This window comes from Strix uralensis, chromosome 11, assembly GCF_047716275.1.
Source record: "Strix uralensis isolate ZFMK-TIS-50842 chromosome 11, bStrUra1, whole genome shotgun sequence".
In the NCBI taxonomy this organism is placed as follows: Eukaryota; Metazoa; Chordata; class Aves; order Strigiformes; family Strigidae; genus Strix; species Strix uralensis.
The window spans coordinates 5,722,744-5,748,921 of NC_133982.1; the positions used below are offsets into that span (position 1 = coordinate 5,722,744).

Genomic DNA, 26,178 nt, shown 5'->3' on the forward strand with positions numbered 1-26,178 from the left:
AAAAGAAACCCAAAACCCACAAAACCAAGCCTTTTGAGCAAAACAGAGAAATCAGACTTTGTAGTGCAAGTATTTGTCTCTTCAACCACTCCCATCTGTCTTCACCTTGGCATAACATGATGTAGGGTGGATTCCTGAGAAACCAACGGGCCATCCACAGGTGTCTATTACATCAACCCATCAGCTTTTACATGGGCAAGTACAATCTTGATATCAGAAGCTGTTTTCTTACAATGTACATGAGCAGTCTCTGTGCATATGCAATTCACGACAGCAAATCCTATGAATGTTTGCAATAAGTCTTTCTACCCTATTGCAAGCAAATCTGTAGGTAGTTAAACATAGGAAATACCTTGTTTAAAACCTTTAGTCTGAAGCTACTAGTCACGCCAGTTTCAAGCTGGAGAACCTTCTGAAAAGTGTATTTAAGAAAAAAGTTGATTTGGCCATATTTCCTGCTACTATACTGTTGTACGTCTTTCTAGGCAGAAATCACAAAGACTAGGAGATCTGTAACATTCTTCTCAATGCAGTTTAGTCTAAAGTTTAGGTTTTAAAAAGAAAATACACAACAGATAGGTGTGTCTCCTGTAATGAGATCCAACATAATACATTAAAACAGTAATGCTCCTCTGCAAATGCCCCTTTGTTTTTAATTATGGCAAGGCCCATAAAGACTCTCACTTGCTTGTTAGTTTTCTAATTATTTCTGCTAGAAGTCAAATGCATCTTAAATACTCTTTAGAAAAAAAAATTTACACATCCTTATTTAAGGTTGAATATGCTTAACATTATCCCAGTAAATATTACAGGTAAGTGATTTCATGAGAAAGAACATTCCCAGTTTTCACAAACCAGGCAAATACTAAGGCCAGCATATAATCCATGCAATAAGCAGTATTCTGCAGACTGATTTGTTTTGTATGTATGATGTGCATGCACGTGTTCCTGTATACAAAAACAAACAAAAAAATGTTAAAATAATCTGTTAATAAAGATCATTCTTAAGGGCTATTTAATATCCATCAAGCTGAATTTGGAGAGGAACAACTGAATTTGTCAGTAGGCCACAATACTGCTCAGTATGGAAAAAAGTATATTTGTACTGAAACTTATCTCCAAGGAATATTCAAGGACACTTACTTTCCTATATAAAATGAGAAGTTAATTTTTATATATATATACACACACACGCACACAGAGAGCTCCTATCACTACACCAACAGAGTACTCAAGTAAGATATAATGCCTGATAGTTTACTGAAATACAAAACCACCATTAGAAACTGTGCAACAATTTTCTTTAAATAGCAATCATCCAAACTCACAACACTGTTCAAACTTACCACTATCTAAGGAACATTCTGATGAACCAGAAGCTAATCAGGTCAAGTTGTCTTCAATGAAACCAGGAATTCTTTGTATCAGTTACCATTGTAGCCATGTTTTGGAGAACACACATTCTCAAGAACAGAAAGCTTTTGCCTCTGTAATTGATCTCTGTGCAAAGAAAACTCTGGAAGAGCTGGTTTCTTAAGTAGTTTTAGGTTCTCATGCATTTCACTGTTTAATTATTTTCAGAAAACTTTAAACTGTAATTATTGGGGCTGAAACTTAACTTCTTTCAAAAAGCAAGCATTTAAGTAATCTTCCCCTCCTTGCCCCAAATCTTTTGAACTACTTTTCATAGAATCATAGAATGGTTTGGGTTGGAAGGGACCTTAAAGACCATCCAGTTCCAACCCCCTGCCATGGGCAGGGACACCTTCCACTAGCCCAGGTTGCCCAAATCCCCGTCCAACCTGGCCTTGAACACTGCCAGGGAGGGGGCAGCCACAGCTTCTCTGGGCAACCTGTGCCAGTGTCTCTCTACCCTCACAGTGAAGACCAGAATTCTTCCTTATATCTAATTTAAATCTACCCTCTTTCAGTTTAAAACCATTACCCCTCGTCCTATCCCTGCACTCCCTGATAAGAGTCCTTCCCCATCTTTCCTGTAGGCCCCCTTTAAGTACTAGAAGGTTCATATGTTTTTTGGATGATAAACTTGTGTTTACAAATCCCCCCATATAACCCCCAAACTGAGCTAATTAAATTGCTTGTTAATGTGACAAAGCTAAATAAACACCCAAAACAACCAAAACACTTGGCTCACCAGAGTATTGCTCTTCTTAATATCTTCTAAACGCTCTAAGACTGAAGTCAGGTTTGGGTCATCTGATTCTACAAACCATATTGGTGATGAAGAGGGGTAAGACTCCTGTTAAAAAAAACAACACAAAAGACCCAACAAATAAATAAACAAAAAACCCATAAAGCTTTTAAAACTCATTCACCCCAAAAATTTCACATCACAGTATTAACATCACCTTTTATCTTACTTTCTAAGCCAGGTAACATAGAAGCTTTTAATACAGCATTTTTAGGCAACACAAAAGAAGTTGTAAGAAATCCAGTCAGCTGGTTCTTCTAGTATTTCATCCTATTTTTATCTTGATTAGATGATGGACATACATAAGAAACAGTGTTGAAAAGTTTAAAACCCTGGGGCAGGTGGAGCAGGAGGGAGAAAACTAGAAATGCAGTACAGGTGATCGTTACCAAAAAATGTAATCACAAGTAGTACATGTCAAAGAATAAAACTGTATTGATGCCAATTTAACATAAAAATACAGATTCTTCCAAATTTAAGCTGTGAAAACAACAAAACCTGGAGTCTTCAGATTTTCTCCTCAAATAGGATTATTCAAACTGTTCTAGCACTGGCCCTCAGACTGAAGCAACATGGCTCAAATCTCCTGCCTGGGAGGACAAGTTAAGTTAGGCAGATCACAATGCCAAAAATCTGCATTTTATCTTTGAACCACCCCGGCTCACAGAGGACTTTTCACTGCTGAAAGATTTCTCAAACAATATATTGCATACAACCCTATCAAGAAGGCTTACAGAATAACGTTCTTCCATCAATAGAGTCCTACAGTTGTTAGGCAGATGCACAAACACATCCTAGTGACAGAGATCAAATGGGTTCACAGAAGTGTGCTCGATTTTCCAGAACAAGCCATGGTTAGGGCACATACAACATACAGAACAGATGTGGCCCACAACTGCTCATACAATCCATGACAAGCGATTTTTCTGTCACTAAGCTGCCACAGCATGCAGCCCTTCAAAATGTGCTAGGAAGAGCCTTGCTACAGAAAGGTGAAGTCCTTTGCCTCTTGTTTAGATGTTTCAAAAAGCAATTCCAATTTTTTCCTAACACAGGTTTGGTAACATTGTGAGGATGGTGGAAATCACATAGCTTCCAACTCAGCAGTAGGCGTCTCTCCGTATCACTGGCATGTTTGGATTTTCTTGTTTTGTTTTAGTTGTTTGAGGCATTCTCCACTTCTCACCCATTCAATTAAATTCTAGTAGTTGAGGACAAATTACTGAACCTCAGTTTTATCACCCAGATATTATCTTCATATCCCCAGGTGTTACAAAATAATATGAGGGAATTTTCATTCATTCCTCTTGCTGCAGTATAAATTTACTCACTGCAGTTTAAAATTCCGTATTTCTCATTCCAGAGACAACAAATCATGCTTCATTCTTCAATACTTAAAGAGTCAAGGTTCCTACTGCTACTTTAATAGGTGACTCCAAAATGTGCACTATGCTTACAAATTTACACCCTTTCTTGACTGCATTGGGTATTTTTGGCTTTATAGTTTTCAAGACAACAGTACCAACTTTCAGAGAAGGAAGACATCATACCTGTCTGTTAGTGATACTGTCTGGTCAAGCAAACTTAGCCTAAGCAAGCTCTCAAAGTACAAGTCCCGTAAGAAAAAAAACAGACCTTCCTTATTTAAATTAGCTTCTGTCATTTCATAGATACTGGGTTTATTAGAATGCAGAATACGATCCATTTGTAAACTGGAGAAATATATAAGCATGTTAGAATTGTCTTTTAGTAATATAAAGCTTACTTTCTAATCAACCTTCCAGCTGAAGTGCTGAACCTCATCAAAGAATGCGTGTGATTAGACAAAGGGCATCAGCTTTGGCAAAACAAGACTATCACAGCAAAGTTCCCACCTGGCAGCACACTCCAGGAAGTTCTAGCTCCAGAGGTCTAAAATTCCCACCTGTAAACTGAAACCTTTGCATAAACTTATTTTTAAACAAGCTCAATCCCCTCCTAAGTTTATATTTATTTTCTTAAAAATCACAGCTAAAAATACCTTAGAATACATGATACTCCTAGCATCTTTATGAAAAGACAAACTGTTTACATCCTTCAGCTTCACTCTGAAGTATACCATACACAAAGCAGAGACCTTAGAACATCTAATTCTTGATTAACTAAGGCCTAACATCTCAAATGTCTGTCAAGAAAGTCCAGTACTCAGCTTGCCCAGATTTTAAGGCTAAGGAAGACAAACAGATAAGTAATTACATGTGATTTAATCACTTTCTTCCTTTACTAAATACAGTACCTTGGAAAAGTCTATTTTCTCCTCAGTTTAAGACACTCTTGAAAGACTAACCACTATCACTGCTGGAGAAACATGGTTGAATTCTCAGCTGCTCCTGGGTTCCCAAACTATTTTTTAAGGAGCTACACTTTATTAAAGATATTCCAGGTTTTGTACTGATAACCTCCCAGACATTTTTCATTCAACCTGCCTCTAAAGTCTCTGGCAATTGTGCATTATTCTTACATCAAGACTTTCACACTGCAACACTGGATCTTTATGCACAGTAGGGAACATCAGAAGGGAGACACTGGCCCTATTGCCTGAAGACTTGTTTGAACCAGCTATTTTTGAGACCTGAACTTCTCTGGCCAGCTCATTAAGTTAAGAGAAAGGCAATAGGGTAAACACTACTACTGTGACTTTAGATTACGCCAACATTCCCATCAGCAAATACAAAGAACAAGCAAAATCCGTTCCAAGATTCATTGAGCCATCTGCTTCTTAAAATCCTCAGATTCATTAGAATAAAAATATTCTCCAGATACAGCCAACATTTGGGCTGTGTATGCACATTCTCCTAACAGGTATTTTTAGCCTTTTTTTTTTTTTGATCAAGCATTTGTTAATTGTGTTAGTCCAGGTCTAAGCAAGTCTATTAATTGCAGTGATTTATATAAGATAAACATCTGTCAGTCCACACTTGTAAACCATATCTGGAATCTGAAGACTGCTTACAGAATGAAGCTCAACTCTTCACTACCTATATTCTTTTCTGACAATTCTGTTTCTCCTTTCTCCACCAGCAGGATTTAATAATGAAGGATTTAATGAACAAACCCACAGTAGGACATTTGCTGGTTGCAATCAGTATCTATTCCCAGTCTGGGCAGCCTATACAAAAATCTCTTCCAAAAAACTTGCAGCAAATCCTTTGTCAGGCAGGGACACGACTAATAGTGCAGATCTGAAGATCAAGCAATCCCACTATGTGTTTAAATACGTTACAGTGGCTACTTGAATGTGCTGATGCCTTCTGCACTGAATGACAGTCCTTATGTTTTGCTCTTTCCATATTTTGCAATGAAAGTAGGCCCTGCTGTACAGGAGAAAACATACTAGGATTTGATACTGCCTGCATGATTAGTGTATAGCACATATGAATTATTATACCCTAAAATTGATTAAATATTCAAATTTTTAGTCTGCTTTAGCTTTTGAAATGTGAATGGGAACAATGCATTTACCAGAAAGGCTTTTCTTAAATACTGTGCGAGTATACTCACTCATCTGTATCAGAAAATATTTCAAATTTTGGACTTCTGGAATATGGATATTTAATTGCATATTCCAACTTTTTCACAACAGATGCTTAATATTAAAATACAAGTTCAATCAACCTTCCAGTTTGCTGCAACACTTTTTAATTCTTCAGACTTACCAATAAATATGTTCATTTAACTTAAAAACATAAATGGCACTAAGTTTCTCTAGATCTGTAAGTAATACGTATTTTTGGAACAGCTGAGTTTCACGCGGATATGAGTCACCGTATTTTTAAATACAGAATTCACACACAAACTTCAAACATTCTGATCTTGAGCTATAAACAAGCTCATGAGTTTGTAACACCATAGCATGCAATGAAAGACTAAGCTTGTGGTTTGTAAGGTCAAACTACTGAACTCCACATGAACTAATTCTGCTGAGAGAATTAAGCCAGCTTTTTCTTCCATATCTGCATCCTATAGAGAGAAGAGATGGATTTGAGTGGTTAACTCATGTAAGGAACACAAGCTTCCCAAATACAAAGACAACATTTCACAAGAGGAACCCTAGAATAGCAGCTATTTTACTATTAATTCTCAGTGGCTAAAAAACAACATTATTTTGGGCCTTTCACTACAAAGCTGACGTACAGTGGTTTTGTATAATCTATTTAGCTGCACAGGTATCACCCATACTAAGTGTTTGAGATCTTTTATGCAACTGCTATAACACGACATTTCCCTGCTCTCTACAAGTAAAAGCAAAGGCTACAATGCTTAGATTTGGGCAGCTTTCACAAGCTAATGCACGCTGTACAGCTTGAAAAGCTAATGCAATTGCTCAGTAAGACACTACAGGCTGAGATGACATCACACCTAGCATGTACTGAGGCCTGAGGACAAAGGCTGAATGTTTACAGCCAACCCAGATACAATTACAATTCATGGGATCATCGCTTCTAGAGAGTCTTTGTATTAACACCAGGACAGATTGGGAGCTTTGTCAACACAAACGCTTCTGTAGCTTCTGTAACAGAATGCAGCAAAAGAATTTAGCCTACTAATAAACATACAAAATACAAAGAGAATAAAGCCCCGCACTCCTGGCACTGGAACAATTTCAAAACCTATCAGATCATTTAGGAAAACCACAGCGTATGAGAAGAATAAACACGGGATCTCACTGTTCAGACATTCTGTTGCATCCTCTGTAAGAGGGTCTACTTATATTTTACTAACAATTTTGCTTACCACAAAAAAAAAAAAGGGAAAAAGTGACAGAAGATACCAGGAACATATAAAGACAGCTCTTCCTGGGTAGAAATCTGTCATCTAAGTATATCTTATCTAAGCTTTCTCATCCTTAACAATAAGGCTGTTTTACTCGCAGTGTTATACAATCTTTATCCTGTTCTGTAAAGCTACAGCGATGCAATTTTGATGCAAGAGATTTTTATAGGAGCTATTTCTAAATCACTATAATACTGTTGAAATTGTGAAGTTGCTAAATTAAAACAACACATCTTGCTCACATTCCTAAGATTAGAACAACCTGTACACACAGCTTGCTATGAGGTGATAAGAGTAGCCATGTCTCCTTGTACACAACAGCCATTTTGTCATGGACAAATAGTAGGAAAACACGTTTAAACATACATCTTCAGCATTATGATTTAAAATTGCAATTACATGCTGACAGTTCTTAATTTTCTTTAATTTCTAGATCATCTTAGATTAGAAAAGGGGTTTTTTTATAACTCCTTAGCATACTGGCTGAACAAAATTCAACCAACTCTATTTCTTTTCTAAGTTTTTGCAAAATCTCTATAATCGACAGAACCTAGTTCTGTTCTTCTTACACAACTAAACTTAGCTGATTTTTATAAGAGCACTTCTACCTTTCATCTTCTGAGTCCCCAAATTTCTTTGTCCACCCCTGTTTACTTCTGAACAACAGAACATCAAACCCCCAGATCTTTTAAACAGCTTAATTGTGTTGAGAAGGCTAGCAAGAGACCATTCTAGCTCACACAAATCTTGGTAATGAAGTAAGTAAATCCTAATGTAACAAGCCATTTCAGAGGGCTTTTCAAGGTGAATACATTTGCAGCTATAAACACACATCAGGTAACTGACCTCAAATCATAAATGGCTTTCCCTCAGCAGACATCTTGATGCTACCAAATTTGTTCATTTGAATTAAATAGCAGAACTATATTTAAAAAAATAAAATCAAGTCCCACTGTTTAGGGATCATATACATATCTTACACAAGCATTCAAAAAAATACTGAAGATTAAACTACACAATTAGCTACAATTTAGCACATATTATTTGGAATTGTTAGTCATTCATTACTCATGAATTTTTCACCTGTGCTAATATGCCTTTAGAGGAAAGGAAAAAAAAAACCCCAGACTTAATATTAACAAAGATACCAGGACTTAAGAAGATATTCTTACAAGTTTAGCTTGATTACCATAAAACACTAGTACTTAGAGCTTCTTAAGAGTATTAGTTGTGATTACACAACTGACAGACTGCTTCCCATTACGAGGGGCCAAACGTTTCAAAGGCAGCTTACAATGCAGGTAAGCATTTTCTACCACTAGGTACTTGAGTGCCTGTGAAATCTACAGGCTAAGAACCTTTCAAAGTCAGCAGATTGTCACCTGCCCTCCCATCCCATTCTTTATAATTAAAAAAGAAAGCATGAAGGGTCACTTTCAACTCAGGTTTTTTGAAACTTCATTGGAAACAATCCAAATAAAACTATTTCCCAGAAACCTCAAGTTAATAAAACCCCCAAAATTTGTATTTTCAAATATCCAGATGTTATCGTTTGCTGTTGTACAGACTGAGTTATTGAACATATTACAAATATTCTAACATTTAATTTCCAAGTTCAAGTAAAAATTTGCACTTTTACATATGAAAGAACTGTCATTTCATTAAGAATCTAACAGTTGAGTGATCCAGAGTTCTAAAAGATAAGAAAAGTGCATGCAGTAGGGGATTTACAAATAAAATTTAATATTGTGAGTAGGGAGGAAGCAAAGTTAATTTTACTCACCTCTACTGAGCAAGGGAAAAACTTCAAACTGCTTTTCCTTTTGAATTTTAAGATTGTATACCACACATTATTAACCTGCTCAATGCATATAAACAGAAGGGCATCTTTATTCACTAGAGATCAGTTAGAGGGAGATCTTTAAGTGTTTCTATACAACAGAAAGCAAGTTTGTATCAGCTTTAATTTTCTTAAGCTCCTCCTGAAATCAAAGCCTGACGTGGTCAGTTCAGTGAGAACACTTGTTAAAACTCATGCATTTGGTAAGGCACCAAGTTCAACTGACTAAAATACATGTATCTCTCAAACATAGAAAAGTACTGCAATTCTACCCTCAAGTTTAATGACTGTCTTGACAGCTAGAGCCTATACAAGACAATCCCAGGTGAAGTGACACGCTTTGGTTGGACCCCTGGAGATTGCAAGAGCTTTATCATCTTGCACCTTTACAGGAGGTCGCTGAAAGAATCTCATAATCCTGTTCTATGTAGGTTCTGCCAATACGCTCATCACTGCAGAGCTGAATACCTTCAGGAGCGCATTAAAACAACACAACTAACAGGGTCAAGGTTTTCGTCTCCCGCACGCTCTCCAGGGAATGAGGCAAGTGTAGCAGAGTATCTTGGTTTAGAATTATTTATGTTATTAAATACAGCCGTGTTAGAGAAGGCAGGGTCAAAGGCATGTGCCTCACAGAACAGAAAGAGTATAACAAACCACAGCTCTACAGGTGCCTGTAAAATTCACTCTACAATCACAAATTGTCCCAAACAAAAATATAGTTCTCTGTAAAGCAAGTTCTGCTGATTGCAGAAATCTACCACAAAAGTAACCACAAGGAAACGTTTCTGTTAAAAGCATACAGAACAGCTATGGACATTACTTTTGTCTTCACAACAGACATCCTCTTGGGCAGAGCAAAGCAGTTCCCCTCCTGTACATCAGGCTTTTAGAGACATACGTGCAACAGTCTGCAACTTTGCACCTTCTACAGCCACTTTCTGTACAAGTGCACAGGGACTACAGCATGTTTTTAAATTAACTGAAAGCCTAGAGCATGGAACACTTTTTGCAACATATAAATTCAGCAGCATCTGCAAGTGCCAATGTTCATAAGATGGTGACCACAGCATAGCTAAGTAAGTATGAACAGGGACAGTATTTCAATGGCAGTTCACTCGTGTAAAAATTATTCCAAAACCCAAGCAGCTTGTAATTTGCAGCTTCACCTGCAAAAATTCATTTGTTCAACCCAGGCCCATAGAATTCTCTTGAAATTGTTACAGAATCTTCAACTTTTTTACTTTAGATACACCTAAGACAGAAAATAACATTTTAAGAAGAAAAAAATCCTGGAAAAGACTTAAGCAAATGATGCTTTCAAACAGGCACATACAAGAGGCCAATAATTTCAAGTTAAATAATCTAAGATACTTCTCTGTTTTACTTCCATGTCTCTATGCAGATACACACATTTAAATCTCTCACTGCTCAAATGTCATTACCTTAGAATAAGACAAAACACACACAACCAAAGTAACAAAGGCACAAAACACCACTTCAAATGGTCACAAACATGGATGAAGATATGGCAACATAGGTCCTACACTTCTTACGGTCAAGTTCTTTCAGACAAGTTTTTACAGCCATTCTTTGAACTATTTAATTTACACAAAATGTCCCAACTGTTGTTTCCAATATGTGAAACTGCACATTACTCTTGGAAAAAACAGGTTTATCAGACTCTCTTATCAGTTGCCACAACCTCATCTACTCCCCTTACCAAACAAAAGGCAGCAGGCTATCTGTTGTTGAGTATAACACAACTACACAGAATTAAAATACAAACTTTGAGCATAAAAGCAAAAAAGGCACCTTTCTGATAAAAACATAGTTATTGATCTTCACTGGGAAGCAACATTTTGTTCTCCAGGTCATTGTCATAATGCAGCATGCCATCTATCCATTCAAAGAAATTCACAAAAAAGATGAACTCTTAACACTTTCATATGGACCCCAAGTAAAATCACCAAATGTTCATGTTCAAACACAACTCCTAAATTAACACTAAGCATGGTCTAGCTAACAGCATAGCAAATGACAGTTGTTCAAGAGCAGTGTGCAGTCTCTGAAAATGAAAACTGTTGTTAAGGGCCAACCCAGTTAAGTGAGCTGAGGAACATTTCCTTGCCAATACTATTAACAGAAACAAAGTTACAGATCATCCACACTGAAAATTGAGCAAAGAACACAGCATTGCTGAAGACTTTCCTTATCAGGAAGGAGGCTGTAGAGCTGAGACTAGAACTCAGAGTTTTCTCACAGCACCTCACAGCAGCCAGATCAACCTATATTGCTCCTCGCACACAAAAACCCCACTGTGTGCTTGTACTCTCATCTTGACAGTTGTCAGAGGATGGTTGTTTTGGAGCCCTCAGCCACAAGGGGTTCTCTTCTTTAATGCATGCATTACACATGCACTCAAGCTGGCAATGGTTTATCTAATAAGCAGCTAGACACATGCGCTAAAGAGAAAGGTATTTTGCAAATCTTGATTCTCCAATACTCTTTCTTTACCAGCAGCACAGTATGTGCCCAAATTCCTGAAGGAAGTCTGGTTACTTGAAACAAACTAGCAACTCGTTCTAACCATCAAGAGTTATTAATTACCTACTTCTGCAACTATACAGATAAGTACATTCAGAAAAGGTATCATCAACATTAGTGTCACAGAGCCACAGCAGCAAGAAATGGCTTCTAATACGGCTAGAACTGAAGAAGGGGTTATAAATAAGTTGCAACATGTCACACTCTCCCCGAGTTAACTTGAAAAATAAGTTTCTTAGCAGACCTGCTCTTGACTTTATCACTTATACAGTTACTCCACAGCATGTAAAGTCTGATGTCACTTCTGCTGTCACCCAAAAATCCAGGCTTCCCCCTCCTCCTCTTCATTCTCTTTACCCTCAGGAATTTACATCTTCCAAATGTTCAAATCATTCACCACCCCCCCTCCAAAGGCACTGTACCCTTTGCCCCTCTCTGAAAACAACTTTCCTCTTTTCTGCCTTTTCCCTTTACATATTTGCTGTGCCCCAGACACATCCACAGATAGAAGGATTTTTCATTCTCACCCACTGCTAACAGAGGTCCTGCTGCTCTATGCTCTTAGCACCTGAGTAGCACTCCCAGCCACCACCCACCTGGTTCCCAAGCTCTCCCCTCACAGCAACACATACACAGCTGCCCTGAGTGCTGCTTAGTCACTATCCTTCAGATTAGAGCCATTTAGATGGAACTTGGTCATCGTCCCGTCCGTGTGTCCCCCCCCCCCGTCCCTCCCCAAATTTCAGTACCACAGAGTTCAACCAGTGTTTACCGTTAATAAGTTAAATACCACACTCTTACCACAGTTATTTCCTACTTCAAAAATTCAAGGAAGCCTGTGGTATCTTGAACACCACTGCACAGGAACGCTTTAATTTTTTCTAATGCCACTATACAAGTTCTGACAGAGCTTATGTTCCTTTCTGAATACACACTGAAGAAGCTATTGCAAGATCTCTGACAAAGCTATTGCAAGATCTGCAACCATACTGAACTCTTCTTTCTCTCAGAGGTGTTAAAAACTTAGAGATCTGGGAAAAAGGAGAACACAGTCCAAACTAAGTCTCAAGAAATCATGCACTAACTGCTCTGCAGTACTGGATACACCAGGATGCCTTGTATGCATAACAAAAAAGAAACAAAACACATAAGGTTATTATTTTAATGCCACACTTAAAGATTACAGCTGGAAGCGAGAAATCAGTAAGTCATACACTAACTGGTATGCTTGTTTCCAGCAAAGATCAACTGAGAACTATTCTGACCATATTAGCTTCAAGATCTAAATGTTAAATAGCCCGCCCTTACTACAATCAGTCATTTAATTTTCCAGTTGTCTTCTATGAGCTGGTGACAGGTCATTTTCACTTCTACAGAGCTTGCAGCTGAAGAAATACAGTGGAATGCTTCCTAAATCATGAACTATCATGTGTCTTAAAAATGGCATATTATCATTCATATTCTAAAGAAAAAAAAAAAGAAAAAAATTAACTTCAGCCAGGAATTCAGGCTTTTACAACCTTTCAAAACTACACAAACAACCTGACAGTACTGAACAGTAGGCCACAACGAGGCATAACTAAAATGGTAGTTATTTCTGTTAATCAGCTTCTACAAACATTTGCTCCTATCCAGAAGTTTTGCCTTTTTTTTTTAGTAACACTATTTAGAGAACTGTTTCCATCTTCGTATCTTCCATTCTCCTGAAAGGAATTTAATTTTACAAGTAAACAAACAAACTACTTCCAGTTAGTCTGGTCCAGTTGTCTCTATTTAGCTGTCACTGTAACAACCAGACGCTCACGAAGGCCCACCGGGCTGATGCCGACTCAGGTATTCCATACGGAGCAATCCCAAGTGCCACTGAGGACTCAGCCAGCACTTGGCAAGCAGCTCTGTCAGCAATGCTGGCTTCAGCAGTCTTCCCCAGCACTCACTCATTCCTATGCCCTCTGTTGTGACGGTACAGCTGTTTGTGCAGCCACGCAGTGAACCAGACTGGGAAATGATCCAGATTAACAATAACCCAGTAAAGAATTTTTACATGCCAGTCAGGTCCTTAATCCAGTAAACTCAATTTTGGCCACCTCACAAGGCACATAGCCTTTACTGGTCTGCAAGCAACAGCAGGATTACAGAGTGCACAGGACACAATCACACTTTGCTCTTCCTAGCAATTGCAGTTAATTCATGCTGAGGATACCAGCATGTCATCAATACACAATATCCCCTGACATAACACAGAAAAAAACCCTGCAGATTCATTCTAGTCTGAGTTAATCTAACAGAATGAAGTTACTCTTTTTTTGGGAACACACTTGATCAACTCCGTTAATAACTTCTGATTTTACAGAGTTCCATTGTAGACAGAATGCCACATGAATTTCAAGTGCAACCTTATTTTCCAGAATAGAATACTTTCTACACTACTCCCTTCTTTTTCTAATTTCATTGATAAAAAGCTTTGACAGAAAAGCCAGTGTCTTAGCACGTCTGCCTCCCCTCCCCAATCAAGACTAGCGGTACATACTCTTGCTTCTTGTAGCATAAGAAAGGTCTCTGTAATACCAACTACCAGTCCTCCAATTTTGACACAAAGTTAAGTATCATTGGCACACAAAGGAATCCATCACATACCATGAAATGCCTGTTACACAGTAGCCCTGCTCTAAATTAATCTCTTAAACATTAGTGAATATGAAGAAACATACAAAAATTACCAGGTATCTTTCAGTCCTTTACAAAAACCTCCTGAACAGTTAACATGAGGAAGGATGCTGAGCAAAAAGAATACAATTATTTTTATAAACTTCTTTTAATTATCAAAGTGCAGGGAGAGCTCTTTTGAGGACCAAACCAGTCCCACTTCTGAAATTATTATATCATTAACTCACATGAGTAACCCATCTGAAATAAGTGCAATTTCCTGTACACTAAAACCTCAACATAAGCCAGTGTTTATATTTGAAGCCCACCACTACGGCTTTCTAGGATATTTTAGGAACACTTCATACATTATAGAGGGCACAGAACAACTGCCTGCAAAGTCCTGAAGTACTTGTTACAGCCTTTCACACACACAGCACAACTAAGTTGTGGTGTCGGAAAGTAAGGCCCTATATCTTCCAGACACAAAAGATTTCTCCTACTCTTTTTTGCAATATTCTATTTTTGCTACATAAAACACCACCAAACTCCTCAATTTCTACTGCGTAAGTTAGGGTTCATAATAGTTACATGAGTGCCTTTTTTAAAACACCAAGTACATCCAATTCTAGCTAGAAAAGTACGTATTATCAAGATAAAGCTGTGTATGCTTTGATTAGTCCTGGTATTCATATGCTGCAAGACAAAGGTCTCAACCTCACTACAGAATGTCTAGTGATCTTAAAAAAAAAAAAGGTATCTGTGGTTTGAACTGAATGCCTCGTTCATTATGTGGTTAGTTCTGTGTACAAACAAATAACCTTTTTAAAAGGTTATCAGCTGTCTAGGCATTAGCTAGGAGTGTGTTTAATATTAAAATCTTCTCCCTTTGAAGGACTACTGTATGTGCAAATACACTCACTTTCTGTATATACCCAACTTGTCAAAAGCTTCACAGGTAATCTCTTTTCATCCATTCTAGTTTAGAAGGGAAAATAAAGTCTTCTCCCATCAGTTGCAGTTATCTGTAGACAGTAACGTTTTCAAGTCTTTCATAGCAGCTTCTAACTCCGATTTAGCAGCAGGGTATTTTTCAGCAAAAGCAGAAGATACTTCTTTCCAGCAGAGAAGCAAGAGTATACTAGATTCAGCCATATCACCTGAATTGAATTGTTAATGTATGAAGGATATCACTGCACATCAGAGCCCAGTAGCTGTTTGGGGCAAAATTTGCTCCCACTCAGACCTGGTGCAAACCCCATTCTACCTGAAGTGCTACCTGAGGACACAGAATTTCAGTAGTAGTTTTGTGTATGGGTGGAGAGATATTAATATCCAGTTTATCTCCAAAGAGATTATATTAAAAAATACGCTATGTTTTACAGCAGTTCATATCAGTCCTTTTTGTTGTAATAACTAGGAAAAGATTGAATAATTCTAACATACACTTCGGAATACTATGATTTAAGTCTCATAAGGTAGCACACTGAAACTATGAATTGCGTGGAAGACACTTACCTGAAGTCATGATCACTAAACACACTCCTCTAAGTAATTTCAAAAAACATGCAGAACAGGACCAGGATAAATACATATACTTTGTAAAAGACACTACTTCATTGAACTTAATTAGAATACTGCTGCTAAATAAAAAGGAAATCTGAGAAAAACAGAAATAAAACTCCAGAACAGAGACACTGCTGTTGGCATAACAAAATGGGAATGTGAAGGTACACAGCCTGAACAAGTTCAATAATTAGACAGTTCTCAGGAATAAGCAGCAATGTTTCTGACAGGGATGACTCCACCCTAAAGTGTCTCTCTTAAAATAATCTGATTAACTATTTAAGTTCCAATATCAGTGACTACCAGAAATAATGAAGGACAGACTTGGACAAAGCTTGCCTGTCACTTTACGAAACAGAACAACTATCAAGTAAAAATGTATCTTGCTTTCATTTCAAGCATTGCTTAGTATCACAGGTAGACCATTCCTAGGATGCTGCAGCAAATGCTTAACTTTGACAGTTCTACAAACTCATACTGCAGACAACCAGAAAGTCATCTCTGCGAGAAGTTCCAGGGCAGGCTTCTAATCAAACTGTGGAATTTAGTCTAGAAAACTTTGGGAGATCCATGCAGTTCCTAAGCAGACACTCTCCCTCACCTCTCCAGAAGAATGTTTTCTCTTTCCTCTGCCTTCTCTCTCTAGACTGAAGAAAAGAAAGAGATCCATTGTGAAGATCAGAGCAACTTAGTTATCAGGTCTCTTTTCAGACTTAGTGCAGAAGCTACTGGAAGCTTCCTTCCCTACCAGATTTTCCTCCATCCAGTAACTTCAGCATCTGTACACACTGCTGGACAGCTTTCACTTTAGGTAAAGTATTGAGGTAAACAGAACCACGAAGAAAAAAAGTTATTATTGAGCTTTGTGCTTACTCTTCCCCTTAACAGGATTCTTGAGCCTCCAGATGTACAATTTACTGTAAGCTTTAGTTGAACAAGGGAAATGGCCTGGCTTGATGAGTACTGTAGGAGCTAAACTGGTTAGAAGAAGCAAACAGCTGAAGTTACGTATTCGCGCTGCAAATCCAGAGCACTAAGATAGCAGCTTCTGATGCAGAGGGTGAGTCTCCCCAAGAAAACATATTTACCAACAACTTTATAGCCTTACTAGCTTTTGTATGCTACTACTGCCATTTGAAGTTCTACTTCCCACAGTACCTGCAGATCCACTGAAGCACAGTAAACAAGACTTATATCTTTCTAGTTTACCTACAGAAAAAAACAAGAGTCAATTAGGAGTCAGAGCCAAGAGATTCAATTCAGTGGGGAGAAAAAACACTTTTGTCACACTTAAGAGCTCTAACACTTGTGTCAAAAAACTAGGACAGAAGCCCAGAGGTCAGCTTTCTCTGTTTGGCTCTGTCATCTTCTGCCCACTTGTTTGAAGAGAGCCACCTCTGTATTTCAGGTTGCCCTCTCCCATTTATTTTTAACAGATAGGGAAAATAACCACCTACCTCAGCCAAAAATTAGTCAACATTGGAAAGCACCAACCTATTCGCAGACAACTGTGAAACAGAAGTTTGAAGAAGCTCAGACACAGCCTTTTTTTTCAAAGCAGAAGTCTCAGCTCTAAGGTTTGAAACAGCTCTTTTCCTGTTCTTTTTGCAAGCTCATAATACCACAATTCTAATGGCATGTGAAAGACGTCTTGACCTTTAGGGCGAGAGACTGTAATAGCAGATTGCAGGCACTGTTTCCTCATTAATAACATAAAAATGCCAAGAGTGACCTTAGCCTGTTTCTTGCTTGCGGAGACACACCTCCACCAAAGGCCTGCAAGTAAGTGAGCACACTCCTTTGCAAGTTAAGAAAGAATTACTATCAAAAGCATCTACGTCAAAAGCAGCCTCAGAAGTAGACATACACCACAGCACAAACCCTAGGCACCAAAAACTTGTGGCCTCACTACTGGCTTCCCTGTTAGCTGTCCCTTGACAAAGAAATAACCCATCAAATTCAACTGGCAACTAAAGGTGCACAATCAATCATCAGATCTTTTATTTTACTCTTTTGAGAGAGACTTATGAACTAGATCATCTTGTGTGGAAACAAAGAGCCAGACTTCTCAGCAATGAAACACTCTCTACTGAATAAAAAAATATTTAAAGGAAGTCACACAATCCATCATCTAACAGATCATGTCTGAAAACAAGAACACCAAAACATCTTGCTTATTTTACCATAGAAAACATCTTAACCTCTTACAAGTATATACAAGTGTCCGGTAAAACAAACACCTGTCCCACGACCACAAAACTGACTCCTCATGACAATTAACAGTGAAACCTGAAAGATCCTCTTAACAAGTCTCCTTTAATTTAATAAAGTTACTTTAAGGCAAATAAGGATCCAATCAAGCATTACTGGATTTGCCTGGTTTGCATGCACACTTTCACCTTTCAGTACTCAAATATTTACACCTAGATACCTATTTCTACCTCTACACTATCTGTTTGAAACTTTCATCCTTTTATAGGCAAAAGACAAAAAAGCTCCAGAGCTTCCTCAAACCCAAAGATACGAATCCCATTTTCACCCAGGCAAAATTTTTTGATTCTCTACTCTTACCCTCTGAATCTTGATAAGGCATTTGAACTCACTTATAACTACAACCAGTCCGACAAAAATGAACCTCCAGCGCTTTCCTGTACATGAGTCACAGACACCGATATATTCAAATCCCTTGGCAAGTTTAGGCCCTAAATTTTTTAAAACACAGAGGATTTTTACCGTGGCACAAAACAGTGACCATTTTATTCTGCTTCCTTCCCACACATTTAAAACAAACAAACCTTAATGAATTTAAGTCAGGGGGCAGGGGGAACAAAGCTTAGAAACGAGAAATCCCGAAGCAAACCGCAAGTACAAGTCCTCAGATTGGACAAGGCTGCCCGGGGCCCCTTTCCCAAGTTTAAGTGCCACTATTTCGATAAAACAACTATAAACAGCTGTTCGGTAGGGGACCAGAGGCGCTATGCTATCCCTCCATGACAGCACGAATGAAAAGTTTCGCCGTCCTTTCTAGCGCCGCGGCCCCCCCGCCGCGCCTCCGGGCTGACCCCCGGGGAAGGCCCTGCCGCCACCCAGGCCCGCCCGTGCCGCGTTTCCCCGCCCGGGTCAGGGCGGGCCGCCCGGCTCCAGGCCGCGGCGGTGTGGCGCACTCACTAAAGCGCTCGCCCCCACCTCCCTCCCGGGCTCCCACCGCCCGGGGCAGGGGGGGAAACGCTCCCCGTGCCCCGCCGAGACGCCGCAAGGACGGGGCGGGCGGGCGGGCAGGGCCCCCCCTCCCTCTGCTCCCCCGCCACCCCTCCGCCGCTGCCCCGGGGGACGGCCCCGCGGCGGAGAGCCGACCCGGGGGCTCTCTCCCCGCTGCCCCGGGCCCGGCTGCCCTTTGTTCCGGCTCGCGGCCCCGACGCAGGGGGCGGCTGGCGGCGCGACGGCCCCACGTCCTTCCCCCGCACCCGCCGCTTCCCCGGAGGAGCCCCCCGGAGGGGCTGCCGGGCCCCAGCCTCGGCGGGGAGGAGCGGCCGGGGGCGCCCGCTCCCTAACTTTTGTTACGGTCGCGGTGGGGAGGAAACGCAGAGCCTCGGGGCGGGGAGCGGGCCCCGGAGCCCCCCCCTCCCCCCGGTCCCGGCCCCCCGCGGCGGGCGGAGGCCCCTGTCGTGTCCCCCCGCCCCCCGCCGGTGCTGAGTCACCCCCGCGGCGGGGCTGCGCCCCCTCCCCGCGCCCCGCAGACAATGGCGAGGGCGGGCCGTGCCCCGGCCCTCCCCCCGCCGCCCCCGGCCCCGCTCGGCCCCCGCACCGTGATGTTGCAGTGGATGGTGAGCGGCGGCGGCGGCTGCGGGCTGGAGCCCGGCGGCGGCGGCAGGAGCACGAACTGGCAGTGGAGCTCGTCCAGCTTCCAGGAGACGATGCGGAAGCGCTCGTGGTCCTTGTCGAAGATGGACTCGAGGAACTTCAGCTCGGCCTTGAGCCCTGACACCGACATCCTGGCCTCATCTCCGGGCCCGGGCCTGCGCCGCCTCGCCCGCTCTGCCGCCGCCTCCCTCCGCCTCAGCCCGGCCCGACCCTGGCCCCGGCCGCGCCTGCGGGGCGGAAGATGGCGGGAGGGCGGGGAGGCCGGGGCAGCCCCAGCCGGCGGGGGGACGGCGAGCGCGGCGGCAGCTGCCTTTGTACCAGCCTCCTGCACCCCCGCGCTCGCTTAAAAGGGCAACAGCGCAGCCCGCTCCCCCTTCCTCCCTTCCCTTCCCCTTCCTCCCCGGCGGGCTGGGCCAGGCCCGGCAGCCGCCCCGCCCTCGCCCTGCCCTCCTCCCGCTAGGCCGGCCCCGCTCCCGGGACACACGCAGCAGGGCCGGGCCGGCCCCCTGCCCCTCCCCCGGGGCCGCCGCCCGCCTCCCCGCGTCCGCCCCCAGCCCCCTCGGTCGCCGCCGCGACCGCCCCCGCGGCCCGGGCCCCGCGGCACCCTGCCCGGGCTCTGCCCGCCCGCCCCGACCCCGGCCCGGGCTCGGCCTTCGGCTCCGCCGCTCGGAGCCCGCCGGCGCCCCGCTCGCGGCAGCCCGGTGCCCAGCCGCGCTGACTGCTCACCCGTGTGTCTCCTCCTCTTCTCCTGCTCAGCCCTGCGACAGGGCACGCGGTCTTCCTGCCTCACCGCACTTCTTTTCTGCTGAGAAAAACTGCAGCTTGGCTTTGCGCTTGTCATCTCGGCGTCCTGTCAGTCCGCCAGTACTCCTAGAGGTCAGCCAACACAAACCGGGGATTCCTGTCCCGGCATTTCTGACGGATCAATACAAATAAAACCTGGTGTCGATCTTTGCAGGCTGGAAAGCAGCAGTACAGAGGCCAAGAAAAATTGTTAGTGTTGCGTTCAAGTTCCTCTGTAATTGTACAACATTCTACCTCCAGAAAAAGCACTACGAAGCATGAAAGCAGAGTAAAGTGAATACTCACTATATTCAGGGATCAAGACATGCTGCCTCTATTTCTATCACTTCCTGACACTGAAAAATTAGCTCTGCACCTTTGTTTGTCTCTTTCCATCTTGGTTTTGTCTGTAGACAGTTGACAAAGATCAGCTCCCACATGGCATAAAGAGATTACCTCGATCGATACAAGTAATACTGGTGCAGAGTATCCTTCTTATTTCCCAACCAGCTTTTAATTAATGCAGTACACACATGCACACACACAAACCTGGAATAGGGATTTGCCTTTTTTTTTTTTTACATTGATATTTTATATAAATCTTTAATTCCAGAGAAACTGGCAGCACTTCACAAACCACAAGCTGAATCTTGTCAAGTGGTGAGAACTCTAATCTTGATCCAGAAAAACAGTTATGCACATGCCCAACTCCAAGCATATGGAAGTCTTACTGATTTGTGGGCTTGAAATCTCCTATCCTTCCAGCAAAGAGAGCTGCAAAGAACACACTTTGCTACAAAAGAAGCCAGGAAGAATTGACGCTGGTTAAATACTCTGAAGGAAAGATACCAGAAAGTCCAGAAAGTTGAAAGACCTGTTTTTTCCAGGTATCATTTGAAAGGCTGCTATTATACTTTGTGTGCAACTCGGCTTTCCTAGAAGGGCTGGACTGTGTGTTGGCTCAGACTGTATGGCCTGCAAAGTGAAGACAAAGTGAATATGACTTGTCTGTCAATGCATCAACAGGAAGGGTAAAGACCTTTGGGAGATAAGGGAAGATTTAAATATATTTATAGCTAATTTGCCCTTAAACAGCAGAAAATTATGACTATACCTATTAGAAGTGGAGGGCCTGGAAGACCCTTTCTGTGGGAACACCAGAGACAAAACTAAACAAATCAGACTTTGTCAGGCATTACACGATGCGATGCATGAAACAATGGAGGAATGAATTTGGTGACTCAGCCCTCTTTCCCTCATACGATAGAATTTTGGCCTAGAACACCTCACTGCAGCAGATAGGTGGGTAGGCTTAGCAAGTTCAAACTGCACCTTTTGACATACTTTACCAGACCTGCATCTATCACTACCTCCGGTCTTCCATCCTCCCTGTCTTCTCATCTGCCTTCCCTCTCCTCTGCCCCTCCATTAACTGTGACGCCCCATTTTTTCTGGCAAGCATGGAAGGCAGGAGAACCTCTCAAGCACCCAGTGATCGAAACATGGTTTCTCCTGACCATCTGGCAGGCCAAACAAATTGCTTAATCGGCCAAGTGTGCCCTGCAAGCCATACATTGTTTAAGGCTGGTCTAGAACTTTCCCCAGTTCCTTCAGTCTGCCTTTTTGTTGCAGGCTTCAAGAAGCAACACGCAGCTGCACAGCCACCAGTCCTTTAAATTCTATTGCACTTCTCTGTATTTAGTAGGCATTGTGCAAGCTGTGACATTGCCTGTGAATTCATTTCTGTGATAAGACCTTGAGAACACATTGGGGCTGCCTCACTCTCTGGAATCCAGAGGCTGCTTCAGAGGTGTAAAGAGTTGTTCATCATATCTGACTCATTCTTGTTTTTTCCTTCATGGACTTGCCATGGGACTTTGACAAGAATCTCACTTTGGTCACAAGATGACTCAGGAAATCCTGAGTCTCCCAAAGACCAAAATGAATGCACACAAGGGAAGACCTGACATCTCTGGGTAATAAAGGAAATCAATCCTGGTAAAGACCCTCAGGGTCATATTCTAGTCATTACTAGATGCTCTTAAGTTCCCTTGATCTATATTGCCTGTAAGCACCAGTTTTTTCTACCTTTCTTCCTGCAAGTACATCTTCAGCATCATGGGAACCTATCTCCATCTATCGTACAGCTAGATTTCCTCTTCCAGGGATCTGAACTTTGGACAAACCTCTCTGTTATGAAGATAACACACTTTCATAACCTTCTTTGTTTCTTTTCCCTCACTTTCATTTAAATATAACAATTTTTGTAAGAGTCCTCAACTGAATCTCTCAGAAAAAACAGCAGATTCCTCATTGCTTTCTGGGGTAGAACTGACAAGAAAAAAGGAGGCAGTTTAGACCAAAATTTTCTTTCCCATTACCATTTGCTGCCAGTTCTGTCTCCAACATATCAGCTAGGCATGTCCCTAGCGAGATAAAAAGCCAGCAGCAAGGGGCAAAGGGAACTGAAGGAAAGGTAAGTTCAGAATGAGCCATTAAGACGGAAATCATAGACTCACAGAATGGTTTGGGTTGGAAGGGACCTTAAAGATCATCTAGTTCCCACCCCCCTGCCATGGGCAGGGACACCTTCCACTAGCCCAGGTTGTCCAAATCCCCGTCCAACCTGGCCTTGAACACTGCCAGGGAGGGGGCAGCCACAGCTTCTCTGGGCAACCTGTGCCAGTGTCTCAACACTCTCACAGTGAAAAATTTCTTCCTTACATCTGAACTAAATCTACCCTCTTTCAGTTTAAAGCTATTACCTCTTATCCTATCAGTCCATGCCCTTGTAAAAAGTTCCTCTCCATCTTTCCTGTAGGCCTTCTTTAGGTTCTGGGAGGCTGCTATAAGGTCTCCCCAGAGCTTTCTCTTCTCCAGGCTGAACAATCCCAACTCTCTCAGTTTGTCCTCTTAAGGGAGGTTCTCCAGGCCCCTGATCATCTTCGTGGTCTCCTCTGGACAAATGAATGAATAGGCTTTGATGAAAGCAAGAATTGTTTGGGGCTTAAAGAAAGGATGTTCCATAGCACGGATGAATTTGAGTTTATATTAGTCCTTTTTCTTCCTGTAAATGCCTTTTCCAGGTCAGCTGTATTTCCAGCTTTACCCCTGAGTGAAGCTCCTGTATGTTCAACTGAATGTCTGTGCCTAGCAGAGGATTAATTTGTTTCTCTGAGAATGGTTTGTGATTTTGTTTTTTGACCTCATTTCTCTCATTTACAGTCTAGCCCTTAGAAAGGGTCTTTCTGTTTAATTCTGATGCCATTTTCCTGAGACAAATGGCAGGCACCAAAGAAAGAACTGCCATTTTATAAATAAGGAAGGCCCAGATCTTTTTTAACCCTGAACCCCAGCAGAAGGAGAAAGAAAATGATAAAGTTAACGAGATAGGACGAAGTGTAAATTGGTTTTTGTGATGGATGATGCAGTTTGATAATACTTGATCCCGGAGTAGAACAGACACTTAAACTTTTTCACAAGTAGCAGCAGAACCTGAGACTAGAAAAGACAAATAATACCTGATACCCATAAAGAGGAGGATAAGTCAGGAACCTCCCCTGAAATTTTGAGCAAAGGCAGAAAGATTCAAGAGGATCCTGCTTTTCCAGGATACAATCCAAGCTGTCTTGCTCACCAAAGCCAGGCTTTCACATCAACTTCTGAGCTCACAGCATCAAAGTCATTGCTTCAATAATGAAGTAACTTTCAAAGCATTTCAGAAAAAAACATACAGCAGTGCATAAAATGAAATGGCTGGACAATGCAGTTTCAAGAAGCATGGCATGCAGTGGACATGGGATTGCTTAGTCCCTCAAATACCTCTTTACTTTTAAAGGCTTTAACAATTAAGGAATGTCATTTTAAAACCAAACTATACTAGAGCAGCTTTGGACAGATAGCGATGCTGTTGCCCAGATGTTCAGGGATAGGGGTCAAGGAGGTGTCCCCGCAGGCACTCAAATACTATGGCCATGAGTTTAGCATTTTAAGAAAATAATTAAAAAAAAAAAAAAGTAGCTTGGCTTTACCCAGGATGGTCAGAGAGTAGTTTTCAGTTACAATTCTTCTGAGTCCATCCCTGTGGCTGTCAGCTACTAAGTCAAATAGGTCCCTTCTTTAGGGTGTTTTTGCTCAGCCACTGTAATCCTATGCAGGAAACAGCAATAAGCTTTTGGTGAAGATTTCCTTCCTGCTTGTGGATTTGTAGTTCTGGCTATATTTATATATACTACTGAACAGTATGTATTTCAGAACAGTCAAAAGCTAAATAGCGTCTGCAAAACAAGGTTAAATGATGTTTTTGTTCCATATGAAAATTGTGGGAATTAATATATCAGCAGAAGGGTGCCACAGGAAAGCAAAGCCATGTTAATCAAAGCCTTGCAACACTGCAGATAGGGATTAGAATCCACCATACAAACACATCAGAAACTAAACTTGTGCGTACATTAAAATGCACAGTGAGGGAATATGCCTAGTGTTCTCCTTTATGGCTCACATAGCTTCTTAAAAACAGATGAAACACACATCTATGAAAGCAATAAGGAACCATGCAGCCATATCTGAGGCATGCCATTTAATAAAATATCAGAACAAGCTAGAAAAAAAAGGAAAACTTGATATTGTTTTTCCAAACCAGCTGGGCGAAGGAAGAGGTTGCTGCATGGAACACTGTTCAGAGCACAATAACTCACCTTCCCTGGACTCCCTAGGACTTGCACCCCTTCCTTGGGATCCACACAGGGTCATAAGCCTTAGAGGGCTCAGCAAGCTTATCTTCCCTTGCCATCACAAAAGCTTAAAAGGGATGTACAGGAGCAGAGGTCAGATGCCAGGTTCAGTCCCGCTAAACACATCTCTGGCTGGAGCAGGAGGCAAGGAAATGGGCAGATCCCCAGGTCAGGTACTCACCGTGCTGAGATGCAATCTTAATCACAGTTGAATATGCAGCTCCTTCATCCCCTTTCTTTTTCATTTTGATAGGCAGTGAAATAGTTAACTTTGTCTATATTTAAATATCAGCACTGGGCATCTGAGTTGGCAGGCACCAAGATGAACTGGGTAGGTCAGAGTTATTGTTTCAGATTCTGCAAGCACAGCCAGACATCACCACATCACTTAGCCTGGAAAACAAATCAAACGCATCTCAGCAACCGTACCATCCAGGGCTTCTCATTTACTTTTATTACTTTTTGTAGGTAAGTTTAGATTTTTGGGGAACAAAGCAGTGCCTGTGACAGTACTCTCCCTGTTCAAACCCTCAACAGAATGTCTGAAGTGCTGCACAAACCCTAACCCCACCAGTGTCACACCAAAACAGGCACAGGATGCAGCCTCATCTTATATGTGGGGAAGTCGGACACGTTTTGGGAGGCAGTGTTATTGCAGAACCGGGTGTATAGACAATCTTAGAACCCAAACACGATTTAGCACTGCAGTAACTCAGTTAACTTCATTTCTGACCCAGCCTTGGAAGAGAGTTTATTGAAGTTATCTAGTGAGCTGGTGTCAGTGCTGGGATTTGTCCTGCTTGTGCTGTTTGTCAACAGAGCCCAGCCGTCTGAGAAAAGACACCTTGAGTCTGGGGCCAGTTCTACAGCAGCCCTGTTCACAGCCTTGTTGTGGACTGAAATAGTCACAACTCCACTGTGTCTAGCCATGTCCCATCCTATCCTAACACCCCCTTGCTCAAAGGGATCAGGCAAAGTGCCATTGGAGCTGTCAGAGCCAGTACTTTGGGTGTTGTCCACCCCTCTATGCTGCAAATGCTCACAGGGGACATGGAGCAGAGGGGTGGAAGAAGGCTCAGGGCCCACAGTTCCTCGAGAAGCAGCATGAGAGGTGGCACATCCATTTGAGCTGATGCTGAAGGTTGTATGAGAATCAGTTCATCTCAGATCTTAAGTTG

At 41.9% G+C, this 26,178-nt stretch overlaps 1 protein-coding gene across 4 annotated transcripts in view; it reads right to left on the minus strand.

Moving 5' to 3' along the window:
• Positions 1–19,892, minus strand: part of UBE2Q2 (ubiquitin conjugating enzyme E2 Q2) — a 52,501-nt gene extending 32,609 nt beyond the window's left edge. Inside the window, exons 1-2 of one of the 4 annotated variants that reach the window (XM_074880783.1) lie at positions 19,429–19,889; positions 2,156–2,260 (exon numbers count right to left, since the gene is read on the minus strand). In XM_074880783.1, coding sequence (XP_074736884.1) covers positions 2,156–2,260; positions 19,429–19,614 — 291 coding nt within the window. In that variant the 5' untranslated portion in view covers positions 19,615–19,889. Of the gene's footprint in view, positions 1–2,155; positions 2,261–19,428 lie in introns of all 4 variants that reach the window. The other 3 variants (XM_074880780.1, XM_074880781.1, XM_074880782.1) reach the window with 3 other exon arrangements.
• Positions 19,893–26,178: the final 6,286 nt, after the last annotated feature.